The sequence below is a fragment of the Muntiacus reevesi genome, chromosome 4 (assembly GCF_963930625.1).
Source record: "Muntiacus reevesi chromosome 4, mMunRee1.1, whole genome shotgun sequence".
Taxonomy (NCBI): domain Eukaryota; kingdom Metazoa; phylum Chordata; class Mammalia; order Artiodactyla; family Cervidae; genus Muntiacus; species Muntiacus reevesi.
This window is the reverse complement of record NC_089252.1, coordinates 22,292,131-22,309,239: the sequence shown is the minus strand read 5'-3', so window position 1 is coordinate 22,309,239 and position 17,109 is coordinate 22,292,131. Positions and strand designations below refer to the sequence as shown.

Sequence of the window (17,109 nt, the reverse complement as noted above, 5' to 3'; positions counted from 1 at the left end):
GTTTCAGTAGAAGCCTTTGTATATGTCAAGTCACGTGTCATTTTAAATGACTGTGTGCCTTGAAATCACAAAAGGAAATGCTAGCATTCTAATTGTATTCATACTTGAAACTCGAATTTTTTTTTTTAACATGAAAGAGGAACAAAGAATTAGGCAACTCTGGCCTCCTCTCCAGTTAGGGAGACTCAAGATCTCTAGGGAGGCTAATAGAGCAGTCCAGTGCCTGTTTCAGAAAGGTGCATCAATACCCTTAACCCAGGAAAGAGGAATATGGAAAGTGGCTCATTCAATTTCCATATAGAAAATGGTATTTATGACTTCCTAGAAAAGTAGAACATTCTGAACTCCCCAAGAGAGCTTCTTCCTGGAGCTGAGGGCTGGCAAGGCCGGGAAATTTTTGCTGGTTTATTTAGATGGATTCCCAGAGGACATGTCAAGGTTCAAAGGAAATTGTTACGAAAAGAAACCAGAGCCAACCAGAATGAACTCATGCCACCTGGAAAGCCCCTGAATGTTATACCAGCAGACTCAAGAGGAAAGGTCGGAGAATACTAATGAAGACTTCTTTTCTTTCCATATCTTCAGTGAGTAGGCAAACACAAAATTCTCAAGAGGATTTTAAGAGTACATAAGATCCATTTTACTGCAGAGAACAGACTTTTAGGATGCTTCTGGCAGAAAAGCCTGATCAATATAGAGCTGTAAAAGCAATTATGAGTGCTGAGCAGTGCAGGGAAAACACAGGGTCACTCACCTCTCTTTACAGAGCCCTTTCTCTGAGGCTTCCTGACCTACAGAAATCTGCTGGAAGATATGAGGGTTCAGTCAGATAGACTGAAAAATGCTTCATTTTATTTTGCAGGAAATTCATATCATTTTCCAGAGAATGGTTTATATAATTTCCAATCATCAGAAGCAAAATCTCCCTGAAACTCTGTATCTCATTATACATGTGGACAAAAAAATTCAGTCTCAGTTGAATTCTAGGTTATTATTATAGTATGGAGAAGAGCTGGAAAAACAGAATGAACTGTGTCAAAATTGCAGTCACATTTCAAATATATGAAGTTTAGGCTTGCTGTCTCTAAATGCATAATTATAACTTCTGTTATAATGAAATTCTCTTAAAATTTGTCTTTCGTTTTAAATAATCCCAGCCTATGCCAAAAGATTTTCAACACCTATGTTATGTTGACTTCAGTTAGATCACACCGCTGTCTTTCTTCACACACTATGTTATCATGTGGATCTTCCCATTATATAAAGGACCTATGAATTATCCAGGGGGAATTGCTAAACTTCTGTGAATTACTCTAGGCACTACTCTATAAAATCACCATCTACACAGTCTATCTGCAAAAATTATGTATTTTTCACACCTGAAACACCCAGCTGGTCTCCTGGAGCAGGGTAGTTTTCTATCCATGCATTTACACTACTTGCTTCCACGTTGCTAGTGAGCCAGAACAAATTATTAAGAAGGTAAGGTCAAAGTAAAAACCATACCTTCCCTGTTCTCTAGATAACTATGGTAAACATTTCTTTTCTGAATCAGATGACTTCAACTGAATACAGTTACAAGTTATGAGCTCTTCTCAGACTGCTAAAATAGAACTGAAAGGTATTTAAAAGCTGAGCAGTTTGAATTATGAGTATTACTATTTAAGAACTGCCATTTAAGTTTTTATAAGGTTATGCATTGACCCTATTTATTAAAGAATTAATGATACATGATTAAAAGCAAAAAGTCAATGGGATAAATGTAGAAAAGGTTTTCTGCAATAATAAAACAAACCAAGGGTCAATATAATGGTGTAGATGAGACAATTAAACCTAGAATCAGTGCTATTCAATAGAAATTTCTGTGGTGATTGAAATGTTCTCCATTGTGCAATACAGAAATCACTCACCACTTTGGCAATTAGACACTTAGAATATTTCCTAATGTGACTGAGGAACTGAACTTTAAGTTTTAGTTCATTTTAATTAATTTGAATGTCAATAGCCACATGTGGCTCATGCCTATCATATTGCATAGCACAGATATTGATAAACTTATATTTGAAAGAAATGGAAAACAATCAAAATGATGATACAAGTCAGGATTTAAAGTGTGAAGATAATCTGATAAATCAGGTCATTAAAGGAACATTAATAGGAGAAATAGACTTACTAAGAATAATCACAAGTTGCACACAGTGATGGAAAAATCTCTAGATACAACTGAAGTTCCCACTATGTTCTGTAGAATATGATCTGACAACTCACTGAGGTTTATTGGAATTCTACTGAGATAATAACTGCATAATCCCAATTATGTTGACTTCAATTAGACCACACAGTTGTCTGTCTTTACAGACTATGTTATCATGTGGATCTTCCCATTGTATAAAGGACTTATGAATGACCTAGGGGGAATTGCTTAACTTCTGTTAATTACTTTAGGCACTACTCTATAAAATCATTATCCACACAATTTATCTACAAAAATTATGTATTTTTCATGCCAGAAACACCCAGCTGCTCTCCTGGAGCAGGGCGGTTTTCTGTCCATGTGTTTGCACTTCTTATTTCCACGTTTTACTGAGCCAGAACAAATTATTAAGAAGGTAAGGTCAAAGTAAAAACCATACCTTCCCTGTTCTCTAGATAACTATGGTAAACATTTCTTTTCTGAATCAGATAACTTAAACTGAATATATTTTAAAACAGAATCTACATGAATTTTTCAAAATATGTGTCTCCAATGTTTGATATGAAATACTTTCCTTTGATATTGCGCTCTTTCGAGTACTAGGAGAAAAAGAGAACAAACTATTAGAAGATATCCCCAATTTTAACTGATTTTCCCCATGCTCAATTAGATTTAATTAAGTACTCTAAAAAGACACAATATTTTATTGAAATGATTTTTCTGACTAAGTCTTATTCATTTACTATTCATCAGGAAGAAAAGTTAATGGGTGAGACAACCAGAAAATAATCAAGATAAGGTAATAGCTGATACAGCTCAGGTGTCAGGAAGGGCATTTCTGTGTAAGATAACCCCAGAAACAGGCAATAATATCTGTATGGGTGAATGTTTCACTCTTAATTAAAAACAAGATGTTTTGGGATGTCTGGATCATGCACCATGGTAGACAATTGCATATAAAATATAAAGCTTCAAGGCAAAGCATGGGGGAGATTATGCAAGTTTGGGCACATTCTCAAGTTGAAACCATGAGATCTAGTGGGTTCTCCTTTGAGCAGTGTGCAGGATTAAAGGGACTAGGGCAGGATGCTAGGAGAATTCCAGAAGGGAAGGGTATGGATTGAGGCAAAAGGCTTAAGACAATAGGAGAATTATTATTTGGTGATTAGGTGACATGGGGGTCTGACAGTTAAGACTGCCTGCAATGCCGGAGACCTGGTTTCAATCCCTGGGTTGGGAAGGTTCCCTGGAGGAGGGCATGGCAACCCACTCCAGTATTCTTGCCTGGAGAATCCCATGGACAGAGGAGCCTGAGTCAGACAAGACTGAGCGTAAGCACACAAGGTGACATGGATGCGAAGAGAGTGGATATTTCAAGGCTCTAGTCATCCCCAGATTAAAATGTACCCAAGACATCTGGTAAGATGAAGGGCAAAAGCACTTTTAGGGTGGCAATAAGTGGGATCACTGAGAGACAACCTGACCAGTTTTAGCAAAATGTGGGGCATAAATCAATTATAGTGGATTGAAGAGTAAATGGTTGATGAGGAGTGAAGACAGTAAATGAACAGAAGCACTCTTTTGACTATTTCAGAAGAGCAGTGATGTCTCAGAATGTCGAAGCTGAGGGACAGCAATGTCCACATACCAAACAGGTCACACCACTGTGAACCACATCTAGTGTGGTGATGAATCTTCCAGCCAAACTCCCTTAGATTCATAAGTATAGGCTCTGGTTCAAAGCATCTTTACAGCTGACGATCCTCAATATTAGCGAGGAGCAAAGAACGTCACGGATACAAAGACTTGAGCAGACTAGAAACTGCCGTACAAATGTTAGCTATTATGGTCATTATTACTACAATTTGGTCTTGTTAGATTGTGGTCTGTGTATTAGCCCAGTTTATATGAGAGTTGAAAAACAAATTGAGAAGTCTGCCCAATGGAGTTTGTGGAGAGGAAACGTTAGTAGTTAACTTATGCATTATGCATATAATTTAGACTCAATAGATCCAGAGGATGACTGCTGCGAACAATTGCCCTCTTTAGACAGCGCCATGTGAACTTCCTGATAGAAAGAAAGCATTCCAAGGGCCTATGTAATTGGATGTGATAATAACGTGAGCATTGGCTGCGTGCTTGCTTCTCATTTCAGCGAGATGATTTGAATAAGTTCTTTATAAAAATTGTAACTGCTGTCATTTTGATAACAGTCCAAGTTGAAAATCCGGACTGTTGGGTGCAGACCCTTGCCAGCTCTAAACAAATGGAGGTTGGCTAACAAAGGATTTGAAGTGCATTCTTTCCATGTGATGAAGTCTCCAACATGGGCAAGATTTTCCTATTGCTATTCACACTTATGCAGGGGTTTATAGAATCTTTGAAATCTTCCTCTTTCACCTCAGAATTCTCAATTTCAGCCACTTTGCTTCATCTAAGATAAATCCTTCAGCCTACATCCAATACACATCAATAATTCTCGGTACTTTTTTTTTTTTTTTTATTTTGGAACTAAATATTCTACTTTAAAAATTTTTTCATTAATTAACCCAATATGATTGAACACTTACTATATTTCTGGCCTTATTCAAGGGATGTAATAGTGGACAGTTCTTGATTTCCAGGAGTGAGTATGTCAGAATTCAGTAAGATAAGTGCTAGAATAAAGGCAGGAGAGTGATTAATCTTCCAAAGGGTGGAAAAGTGGCGAGGGAGAGTCAAGTTTCACAGAGGAAGTACGATTTAAATTTGGGTCATTTGCAGAAACATGGATTGACTTAGAGAGTGTCATACAGGGAGAAGTTACTCAGAAAGAGAAAAACAAATATCATATACTAATGTATACATGTGGAACTTAGAAAAATGGTATAGATGATCTTATCTGCAAAACAGAAATAGAGACACAGGGGTAGAAAATAAATATATGTATAGCAAGGGCTAAAGGGAATGGCAGGGCAGGAGGAATTGAGAGATTGGGATTGACAAGTATACACTATTGATACCAAGTATAAAATAGATAACTAATGAGAACATACTGTATAGCACAGGGAACTCTACTTAAAGCACCGAAGTGACCTGAATCAGAAGGAAATCCAAAAGGGACGGGATATATGTATATGTGTGACTGGTTCACTTTGCTTTACAATAGAAACTAACACAATATTGTAAAGCAACTATAGTTCAATAAAAATTAATTTAAAAATAGTTAATATTATGTGAATTTCACCATAATAAAAATGCATTTCTATAAAAATGAATTAAAGAATTTTGATGTTCAGACACAAGGAAGAGGAATGTTTTATTTTTTTATTTTTACGTCAGAGATTCTGCCTTATTCAACTCTTTTTTCTCTTAATGTATCTGTTATAGATATCATGTTTGCATTCCTCTCCCTGCCAAATTCACTTGCTGAAATCACAAGTGATGGTAGTCGATGGTGGGGCCTTTGGGAGCTGATTAGGTCATGAGGATAGAGGCCTCATGGAATTGGTGCCCTTATAAGGAAAAGATTTCAGAGAGCTCCCTCATCCCTCCACTGTGTGAAAGAGGAACAGTGAAAAGATGGTCCTCTGTGGACCAGAAAGCAGGCTCTTACCAGACAACAAACATGCCAGCACCTTAAGCCTGGACTTCACAGCCTGCAGAACTATGAGAAATAAATGTTTGTTGTTTAAGCTACCCAGTCTATGGAATTCTTATTATAGCAGTCCAAGCCAAAAAAAAAAAAAAAAAAAACAAAACAAAACAAAAAAAACCCACTTAATATAGTGAATTGAACATGAGAATCCAAAAATACTTGTTAAATGAAATCTAAATGTTGTTAAAAATATGCTTTTCATTCTTTTGCCTTTACATTCTTCTTGAACATAGTATATAATCTGTAGGGCTTATGTTCCTAATACATTTGAATTGGAAGACTGGATTGATGTATAAACTCTACTGTGGCTAAAACAGGTACCTACTGGGGACTTGCTGTATAGCGCAGGGAGTTCAGCTCGGAGCTGTGATTGATGACCTAGATGGGCGGGAGGTCCAAGATGGAGGGATATATGTACACATACAGCTGGTTCACTGCATTGAACAGAAGAGACTAATTCAACACTATTGCAGCCGTGAAATTAAAAGACGCTTACCCCTTGGAAGGAAAGTTATCACCAACCTAGATAGCATATTAAAAAGCAGAGACATTACTTTGCCAACAAAGGTCTGTCTAGTCAAGGCTATGGTTTTTCCAGTAGTCATGTATGGATGTGAGAGTTGGACTGTGAAGAAAGCTGAGTGCCAAAGAATAGATGCTTTTGAACTGTGGTGTTGGAGAAGACTCTTGAGAGTCCCTTGGACTGCAAGGAGATCCAACCAGTCCTAAAGGAGATCAGTCCTGAGTGTTCATTGGAAGGACTGATGCTGAAGCTGAAACACCAATACTTTGGCCACCTGATGCGAAGAGTTGACTCATTGGGAAAGACCCTGATGCTGGGAGGGATTGGGGGCAGGAGGAGAAGGGGACGACAGAGGATGAGATGGTTGGATGACATCACCGACTCGATGGACATGAGTTTGGGTAAACTCTGGGAGTTGGTGATGGACAGGGAGGCCTGGTGTGCTGTGATTCATGGGGTCACAAAGAGTCAGACACGACTGAGCGACGGAACTGACTGACTGAACTGATAGAGTATTTATACTCCAATACAGGTTTGCAAATATTGTATCTCTTTCAAACTCTGCCATCCATTTATGCTACCAACTCAAATTACCTCCCAGTTTCTCCCTTAATGGTTTGAATTCTGATGGTCTTCTTCTCCTTTATAAATTAAGTCAGATGTATAGCTACTTCAACTTGGTCTCTTGAAAGCTGTTGCTTCCTCCCATACATTTTGGAGGATCTCTACAAATTCTAAAATTAAGTATTCTCAAACTTAGATTAACTGGAGTTGTCAGCCATCAGATATGATGTTGGCATCTCATATAATGCTAATTTGCTGCTACGCCTTTTTAGATCTCAAGATTTATGTATATGTATGTAGTTTCTTTCTCCACAGTTCCAAATCTGTTACAGGGAATGACTATTCTGATGTCTTACATATGAAAAAACAAGCTAAAGATAAAACCGTTTTAAAAGTCAGAATGCATGGGGTTCCCAGAATTTATGAAGAAAGTCCCCAAATAAAGGCATTTGCAGGTCTGATCAATCTTGGTGCCCTCCTGTGGTTAAAACAAGCAAAAACTAAACAAAATAAAAATAGCAGTAGCCAATACCAAGGCTACAGGCAGAACGTGTTTTTTGAGAAGAAATGTTACTTAAAGCTCCTTCACAACATGAAATCAACCATTTGCTTTGCTATCATCACTATAGCTAGAGACCTTTGTCAAATGTGAGCTACAGAAACTCTTTTTGGTTTAAGTCTAAAGTCTAGACTAGTCTTTGCTCCCCTCACTTAGTTATGCTCAGCCTAAGGCCAAGGCTCAAAGGAAGCCATCTCATTTTTCCTGCAGGTCATTCTGATTATTCTGCTACTCTTTTTCTTCTCAGTAACACACAATCTGAATTGTTCAAAGTTGTTCTCTGCTATATTCTAAAGAGACTTTAGGGGCTTCCCTGGCAGCACATACAACAAGGAACCTGCCTGCAATGAGGGAGACCTGAGTTTGATCTCTGGGTTTGGAAGATCCACTGGAGGAGGGAATGGCAATCCAGTCTAGTATTATTGACTGGAGAATTCCATGGACAGAGGAGACTGGCAGACTACAGTCCTTGAGGTTACAAAGAATCGACACAACTAAACGACTAACACTTTCACTTTTCAAAGAGAATTTTATCTCATTATACAAAAAGTCAAAAGATGCATTAACTAAATACCCAAAAAGTCAACATGTATGACCTTGAGCAAGTCACCTATCTTTCCTGGCCTGTTTCTTTCTTAATGGCCCCTAAATAATAAGGAGGTAGATATCAAATTATTTCTCGAGTCTATTTAGCTTTTATCATTCAATGGTGGTGAAGCTTTTTTGTGGGGAGACTTAAAGACAAGTTAGTCGTTCAAGCTGGATTTAGAAAAGGTAAAGGAACCAGAGATAAAATTGCAAACATAGAAAAAGCAAGGGACTTCCAGAAAAATATCTACTTCTGCTTTACTGACTAAGCCAAAGCCTTTGACTGTGTGGATCACAACAAACTGGAAAATTCTTCAAGAGATGGGAATACCAGACCACCTTACCTGCCTCCTGAGAAATCTGTATGCAGGTCACGAAGCAACACTTAGAACTGGACATGGAACAACAGGCTGGTTGCAAACTGGGAAAGGCTGTATATTGTCATCCTGAGTATTTAACTTATATGCAGGGTACATCTTGCAAAATGCCAGGTTGTGTGAAGCACAAACTTGAATCAAGATTGCCAGGAGAAATATCAGTAACCACAGAAATGCAGATGACACCACCCTTATGGCAGAAAGAAAAGAGGAACTAAAGAGCCTCTTCATGAAAAAGAAGAGTGAAAAAACTGGCTTAAAACTCAGCATGCAAAAAAAAAAAAAAATGAAGATCATGGCATCTGGTCCCATTACCTCATGGCAAATAGATGGGGAAACAATGGAAACAGTGACAGACTATTTTCTTGGGCTCCAAAATTACTGCATATGGTGACTGCATCCCCGAAATTAAAAGATGCTTGCTCCTTGGAAGAAAAGTTATGACCAACCTAGATAGCATATTAAAAAGCAGAGGCATTACTTTGCCAACAAAGGTCCGTCTAGTCAAAGCTATGGTTTTTCCAGTAGGCATGTATGGATGTGAGAGTTGGACCATAAAGAAAGCTGAGTGCTGAAGGATTGATGCTTTTGAACTGTGGTGTTGGAGAAGACTCTTGAGAGTCCCTTGAACTGCAAGGAGATCCAATCAGTCAATTCTAAAGGAAATTAGTCCTGAATATTTGTTGCAAGGACTGATGCTGAAGCTCCAATTCTTTGGCCACCTGATGCAAAGAACTGACTCATTTGAAAAGACCCTGATGCTGGGAAAGATTGAAGGCAGGAGGAGAAGGGGACGACAGAGGATGAAATGGTTGGATGACATCATTGATTTGATGGACATCAGTTTGAACAAGTTCTGGGTGTTGATGTCACGGGAGTTGAGGCATGGCGTGCTGCAATCCATGGGGTTGCAGACACGACTGAGCAACTGAACTGAACTGATAACTTCATCATAGCACCATAGTATCTATATTCGAGTGGTAAATTTATGGAAATCATTTTCTAATACAACGTCTTTCTATAAGAAGAGTCCCTGGGGTTTCAAAGAGTTGAAAAAGACTGAGCAACTGAACTGAACTGATAACAACTGCTCACTTGTATGGCTGCATACTTGGAACCAATACCAGATTTCCTATGTTGCTTTTTACCATCACTGAACAATACAACTGGGGATTTAATAACAGCATATTGTGATTAAACATGTATGTATATGTTTATGTGCTCTGTGGTACATGCTTCAAGGGACAAATTCAGGATGCTATTAGAGTTATAACTGTACCTGATCTAGACCTGCGGAGTTCAGGATTTAAAAAATGAGCAATAAATGAGAGATGTGGGAGCAAAAAATGATCAAAGAAAACTTCAGGAAGCAGGATCCTGAGGCATGAAGAGCTAGCTAATATCATTTTTCTAAGAACAATGAGAGCCTATAGAAGGGTTTTAGATATTGAAATGATGTGATCAGGTTTTCCTTTCCTTAAAGCTTACCCTGATTTCTCTGTGGAGAATGGGTAGAAAGGCAAGAAAACTTTTGGAGTCCTGCTAATTAATAATCCATAGCAGCATTTCCCCTTTCATTTCCCTCTCAAGTTTTACCCTTGATTGGCAGTTCCTCCAAAGTTCTTTCTCTCTTCTCAAAAAAACTCTCTAAAAATATTCTCACTTGTGTCTTGAATCTTTTCCCTCACTGTATATAGTATCTTTCTCTTTACCAGTAGCTCCCTGCCTTTTTTATGAAAACACGATGCTTGCTCCAACTTGCTGAATAAATCAAAGGAACAAAATGGGACAGGAAATATATAATCCCACAGGATTGTGCTCAAAAGTGTCTCATGCTTTATTTAATGCTGTGCTGTTACTGTCTTGCAATTCTTCATTCTTAAACACGAGGCCCCATGTTTTCATTTGGCATTGGGCTCCCACAATTATTTTGACATTTAGTGAGTAAAGATAAATTATATTGGTTGTGTTTGAGTAGAGGAAACGTTTGTTCTACAGTCTTCTATATGTCATTTCCTTGTCCAAAGCTTTGGCCACGTTTCTTCATTTTTAGTATTACCACGATAACCTAAGTTACCATTCTCTTTTTCTGATATTACATCAGTAATTAATATTAGGCAAAATAGACTTTTATAAAGTTTTTAGATAAAAAGGGGAATATTTTACAACAACAAAGCATCAGTCTGTCAGGAAGATATAATAATATAAGCAATGCGTGTGTGTGTGAGTTGTGTCCAACATTTGAGACCCTATGGACTGTAGCCCACCAGGCTCTTCTGTCCATGTGATTTCCCAGGCAAGAATAGTGGAGTGGGTTGCCATTTCCTTCTCCTCCTTCCGCACCCAGGTTTCCAACCTGTGTCTCCTGCATTGGCAGGCAGAATTTACCACTGAGCCACCCGGGAAGCAGTATAAACAATATATGTACAAAATGACTGACTGACAAATGAATGAGACAGAACTGGCAGAATTGAAGGCAAAAATAAATAATTCAACGACGGTAGTTGGAGATCTCAATATCATTTTTTCAATACTGGCAATAACTAGGCAGATGATCAACAAGAATATAGATTTCAGCACTGTAACCCAACTAGGCCTACTACATATTTATAAAATATCCTACTATCTATGGTAGAATAGACATACTTCTCAGGAACATGTGGAACATTCCCCAGGATAGACCATAATCCAGGTCATTAAGCCAGCTTCAATAAACTTGAAAGGACTGAAATTTTTCAAAGTCATCGACAGAAAAAAATTTGGGAAATTCACAATTATATGGCAATTAAACAGCATATTTGTCAATAATCGATGGATCAAAGAAGAAATGATACAGGAAATTACAAGATACTTTGAGGTGAATGAAAGCAAAAACACAACATACCAAAAGTTCTGTAATACGGATAAGGCAGTGCTTAGAAGGAAATTTATAGCTGTAACCCACTTCAGTACTCTTGCCTGGAGAATTCCACAGAGGAACTGGTCAGGCTACAGTTCATGTGATTGCAGAGAGTCAGACACGACTGAACGACTAACTTTCACTATCAAATGCCTATAAACAAAAAGATTAAAAAATAACCTTCAAATAAATGTCTTAACTTTTCAGGTTAAGACATTGGAAACAAAGAGCAAACTAAATTTAATGTAAGCAAAGTGAAGGAAATAATAAATAGGGGAGTTGAAATCAGTGAAATAGAGAATAGAAAAGCCATAGAGAAAATCAATGAAACACAATGTTTGCTCTTTGAAATGATCAAGAAAACTGACAAAACCTTTACCAAGAATCATTAAGAAGAAAGAGAACACTTAGATAACTTGAATCAGAAATGACATTGGGAGCATCACTACTGACCTTACAAAAATAAAAATGTTTGTGAAAGAAGACTATGACACTTGTATCAATAAATTAGATAATTCTGGTGAATGGATCAATTCCTGCAAACATACAAACTATCTAACTGCAGTTTAAAGAAGAAAGAGACAACATAAGTAGCCCTCTAACAAGTAAATAGAGATTGATTTAGGAAACAAAATCCTTCCAGAAAAGCCCAGGCACAGATATCATCAAATTCTATCAAATACTTAAAGAATTAATATCACTACTTCACAGACTATTCCAAAATAATAAAAAAAATATAAAATAATGTTTTAAGGAAAATATACCTTCTATAATAGCATCACAAAGGGAAATACTTAGCAATAGAATTAATGAAAGAAGTGCAAAGTTTGTATTGTAAATACCGTAAGACTTGTTGAGAGACATTCTAAAAATTGAAATAGCCCATGTTCAGTCTGTAATTTCTTTAAAATGTTAAACATGGACCACATGTATGCATCAGCAATTCCACTCTCAGTTATTCCCCCAAATAAATGATAATATATATATATATATGTATATACATACAATGTTTTATGTAAATGTGTATAACAGCATTATTCATAGTAACCCCAAAGTGGAAAACACCAAGTGCCCATCAACTGAACTAAACAATTGATATATTGCTAAACAAAATATGATATATCCACAGAATGGAACATCACTTGGCAATAAAAAATGAAGCATTGATACATGCTCTAACATAGGTATACCCTGAAAACAGCATCTAAGTGAAAGAAGCCAGACACAGAAGACCACATATTGTGTGACTCATTCATTTATATGAAATTTCCAGGCTGGGAGAGTTTCCAGAGAAAATAGATTAGTGTTTACCAGGGGCTGTCACTTCCTTCCTTCCTTGCTTCCATTATATTCCATTACAGATTGCCAGCTCAGTGGTTTACAATGTGGCCTCTGATGTCAGAATGATTGTCAAATCCTGGCCCCTTCCCTTCCCTTATTAAAGAGGGATTTGGGGAAAGTCACTCATCTTCTCTGAGCCTCACAAAATAGGTTTCAATCACGTTAGAAAAAATGGAAGTAGTACCTAGGCATGATATTTTCAAGTGGGGGCAAGTTCAGTTTTATAAAAATATTTCCCCCAAATTGCAGAATATATCTCATAGGATTGTATAAGGATTAAACAGAGACTACATGGAAACACCATAATGATTCAGAAGTGGTAATTAGTGTTATTAATTAAAGTTCAATAAGTTAATTTCATAAATGAACAATCTTTTTAAATCTAGAAGACAAAAAATCATGTCATTATTATCTTTAGTGACTCTACTCCCTCCCCCCACCCCAATTTTTTGATCTGGTGGTGAAGTTCTGAGCTACCTATCAGGTTTTACTTGCTATGTAAAATATTTAAAAAGAACATTACTGTTTCTTGCGTTATAGGCTACGAGAAGGCTTATCTTTTGTTTATGTTTTCCATTTCTGGTCTTAGACTTTCCCTTTCCTGCTGATTTGTTGTTCAAATAAAAATAAACATTGAAAACAACTAAGAAGGCTCACTAGTTGGATTTTGAAAAGATGAATATACACTTGAAACTTTTTCCCAAAAAATTTCAAAATAAGCTGCTTTTTTCTCTTCCACTTCAGGCACCACTCTTTTGAGCTGGAGGTCAATTGATACAGGCTAATGTGCAGTGACTCTGTCCTTAGAGGACTTTTAATTCTAAGGCAGACCAAAGAGCCCGAGCCTTGTGTGTTTCCACACATTTTCAGCAGAAAAGATAGGAAGTATGTTTTTCTTTTAAAACCAAACTACACTGAGCTCTCAGTGATACTACCAATTCAACTACAAAATTATGGAGTTTTTGCTTCAACTTATTGATTTCACATCTGTATCTACTTTGCCTCCTGCTGAAAATTCCATCTTTCATTGACACCAACATAATTACAAACTTGTTCTAAACTATAATACACAGACAACATTTCCAAAATAATAATATGATTACTGAAAATAGTTTAAGGTTTTATCATAAGCTTTCACACTGTGGCATCAAATTATGACTGTTGAGATCCCTCGGAAAAGTTCCTCTCTGTGGGGTTATGTCAACCACTTATTAAACAGATAAAGTTCATTTGCATAATTTTTATTTCAATACTAGGGATTCTTCAGATCATATTGTTCCATAATTATGTAAATTGTTTCAGTTAAACTTAAAAAACAAAGTATGAAAAACAAGTGTACTCATTCATACATATACATGTTTCCATTCTCTTCCATGTACATGTATGGCTGAGTCCCCTCACAGTTCGCCTGAAACTAGCACAACCTTGTTAACTGGATATACCCCAATACAAAATAAAATGTTCAAAGTTACCAAAAAAGAAAAAAAAAGAAAAAACTACAACCAACTGTAATCAGAGAATAATTCTAGCTTATAGTCCTTTCTTTATTCTGTTCGTTTTCCATTCCGGTCTCTATATAAATTTTATATATAAATTTTTAATATATACAAACTTTCTTATGTGGATGCAGTATAATTGAATTGACTAGCCATCTCTTGACGGATATTTTTATTGGTAAGCTTTTTTTGTGCATTTATAAATAACACTGCAACAAATAAACAGCCAAGTGCATATGTCTTGTATTTTTGCCAGTATGTCTTTGAGATAAACTGCTAACAAGAGATTCCTAAAGAAATTGCTGGGTCAAATGACAAATGAATACTTAATTTTGTCAGAAATTGTCAAGTTTACTCCAAGCTTTTGCATTTCTACAGGCAAATCTACTCATTTCCCACAGTCTAGTCAAAGAAATAGTCTGTAAGTATTTGGGCTTTTGTTAATCTGACAGATAGAAGCTGCATCTCTCTTACTGGAAGTGAGTGAGTTTGAGTAGCTATACCTGGATTTAAGGTCATTTGCATTGCTTTCTATGAGAAGTGCATGTTCATATTTATAGCCTTATCTATTAAATATGTAGTTTGAAGTATTTCTTTTTAGAAGACCTTCATGTATTGGTCTATTAAATCTTTGTAATATAGGTAGCTAGTAATTTTGCAGTTTATCATTTAATTTTTACTTTATGTATTTTGTTGTGTGTGTGTGTATGATGGAACATATTTTCCCCTGGATTTTAAGTAGTTTTACAGTTTATAAAACTGGATTTTATAGTTTAGGAAAACTTTTCCTACAACCCAGTGATAGGAAAGTCACCCATGTACAATATTCCTAATAGATGTATGACTTTACATTACACATGTGGAATTTATTCTGGTATATAAGCTCAAGAAATTCCTAAAAATTTACCACTGCTGGTGGAACACACCATTGTCATCGACAAGCTTTTGGCTAGAGATCCATGGTTTGTTTCTCTGTGTTGTTTCAGTTTGTATCTTCTTACTTAAAAAACTGTGTATGTTTCAATAAATCAATAAAGCTCCCAGTACCTCAAATTTTCCAAATTAAAAACCTCTTCTTTGAACATTGAGAAAATGTGTCATTATTTTTGACGAGTAGTACATTACAGCTTCAAGGAAAGAATGTGTGACTATTTGGTTAAAAAAAAATTGCTATTTCTCTAGTTGAGATTTCTGAGTTTAAAACAGCAATTGTCGATAACCCTATATGCAAAACAGAAAAAGAGACACAGAAGTACAGAACAGACTTTTGAACTCTGGGGGAGAACGTGAGGGTGGGATGTTTTGAAAGAACAGCATGTATATTATCTATGGTGAAACGGACCACCAGCCCAGGTGGGATACATGAGTCAGGTGCTCGGGCCTGGTGCACTGGGAGGACCCTGAGGAGTCGGGTGGGGAGGGAGGTGGGAGGGGGGATCGGGATGGGGAATACGTGTAACTATATGGCTGATTCATGTCAATGTATGACAAAACCCACTGAAATGTTGTAAAGTGATTGGCCTCCAACTAATAAAATAATATTTAAAAAAAAAAAAAAAACAGCAATTGTTCAGGTCCTTAATAGTGCAGCTACATATACATAGAAACAGCAATGGAACAGGGAGATGTCCTTGTCGGCAGGTGGACATCATGTGTTAAATGGTCTTGTTTTCAGCAGATTGGCACTGACTATTGCTTATAACACTGCATTCCATTTTTTCTCTCAAGTTTAGGGAATTTAATACCCACAAATTGACAGAAAAACATAATATGTAATAAAGACTCACCACTACTAGATGCATCATTCAGATTTAGCAGTCCCCCTCCGAGCCCTCTGTAACTATGGTAACTGTAGGTCCCATTTCCGTTGATGTACAACACCTCCTGGGAGCCTGAAACAGCTGAGGTTGAGTAAGTGCCCTGGGCTGCCTCCGGTTTACACTGTTTGTCTGTTGGAGCAGACTCATCCTGCAATGACAATAGCATCTCATTATTTATCAAATCACCACACTATTTCATCTTGAACAGGACTATCTTATTGTTATCTACGTGTCTGCACTGAACAAGAAAAATATAGTCAACATTAAATCGGTACATATGCACATTTTCAACAACTTTGCTGAAAACTAAAAAAGGAAAGCAAAGTAACAATGTGAGACAGATTGGAGATAGAGCAATTTACAATTTCCAACTGAATTTAAAATTACATGAAGAGAGTTGTTCACAATAGCCAAGAGAAGGAAGTAGTCTAAATGTCCACTGACAGATGAATAGCTAAAAAAATATGGTATATAAATACAATGCAATATTATTCAGTCTCAAGAAAAGAAGAAAACCCTGTCATAGCCTACCACATGAATGAATCTTGAGGATATAATGCTAAGTGAAATAAGCCAATCACCAAAAGATAAACATTGCATAATTCCCTTTATTTTAGATAAATTAGTCAAGCACACAGAAACAAAGTAGGATGCTGGTTGCAAGGGCCTGGGAGGAGGGGAGGTCAGGAGTTGTTCATTAGGTGATTTAGTCATGCAGAATTCGGGGAATGATTCTGGGGAATCCCTTGCATAAAAATGTGCATATGGCTGAAAATACTGGAAATTGTTGGGAGAGTGAAAACCATTGGGCTGTGCAGTATTTTTTCTGTAGAGATATGTAGCCACTGCAACTTTGAAAGAAGGCAAAATATTCTATACTTCAAAGCAACTTTGAGGTTCTGGAGAAGAGGCTGGGCTTCCCTAGTGGTTCAGTTGGTAAAGAACAGGTCTGCAATGCAGGAGACCTGGGTTTGATCCCCGGGTTGGGAAGATTCCCCTGGAGAAGGGAACGGCTACCCGCTCCAGTATTCTGGCCTGGAGAATTCCATGGACTGTACAGTCCACGGGGTCGCAGAGTCAGACATGACTGAGCGATTTTCACTTTCACTCA

General features: G+C 37.1%; 1 protein-coding gene across 6 annotated transcripts in view; it reads right to left on the bottom strand.

Annotated features, from left to right (window-relative positions):
- Positions 1-17,109, bottom strand: part of NOL4 (nucleolar protein 4) — a 451,497-nt gene that overhangs the window by 64,845 nt on the left and 369,543 nt on the right. For all 6 annotated transcript variants that reach the window (XM_065935126.1, XM_065935125.1, XM_065935127.1 and 3 more), the window contains one exon: positions 15,966-16,146. In XM_065935126.1, the coding sequence (XP_065791198.1) occupies positions 15,966-16,146 (181 nt within the window). The remainder of the gene's footprint in view (positions 1-15,965; positions 16,147-17,109) is intronic.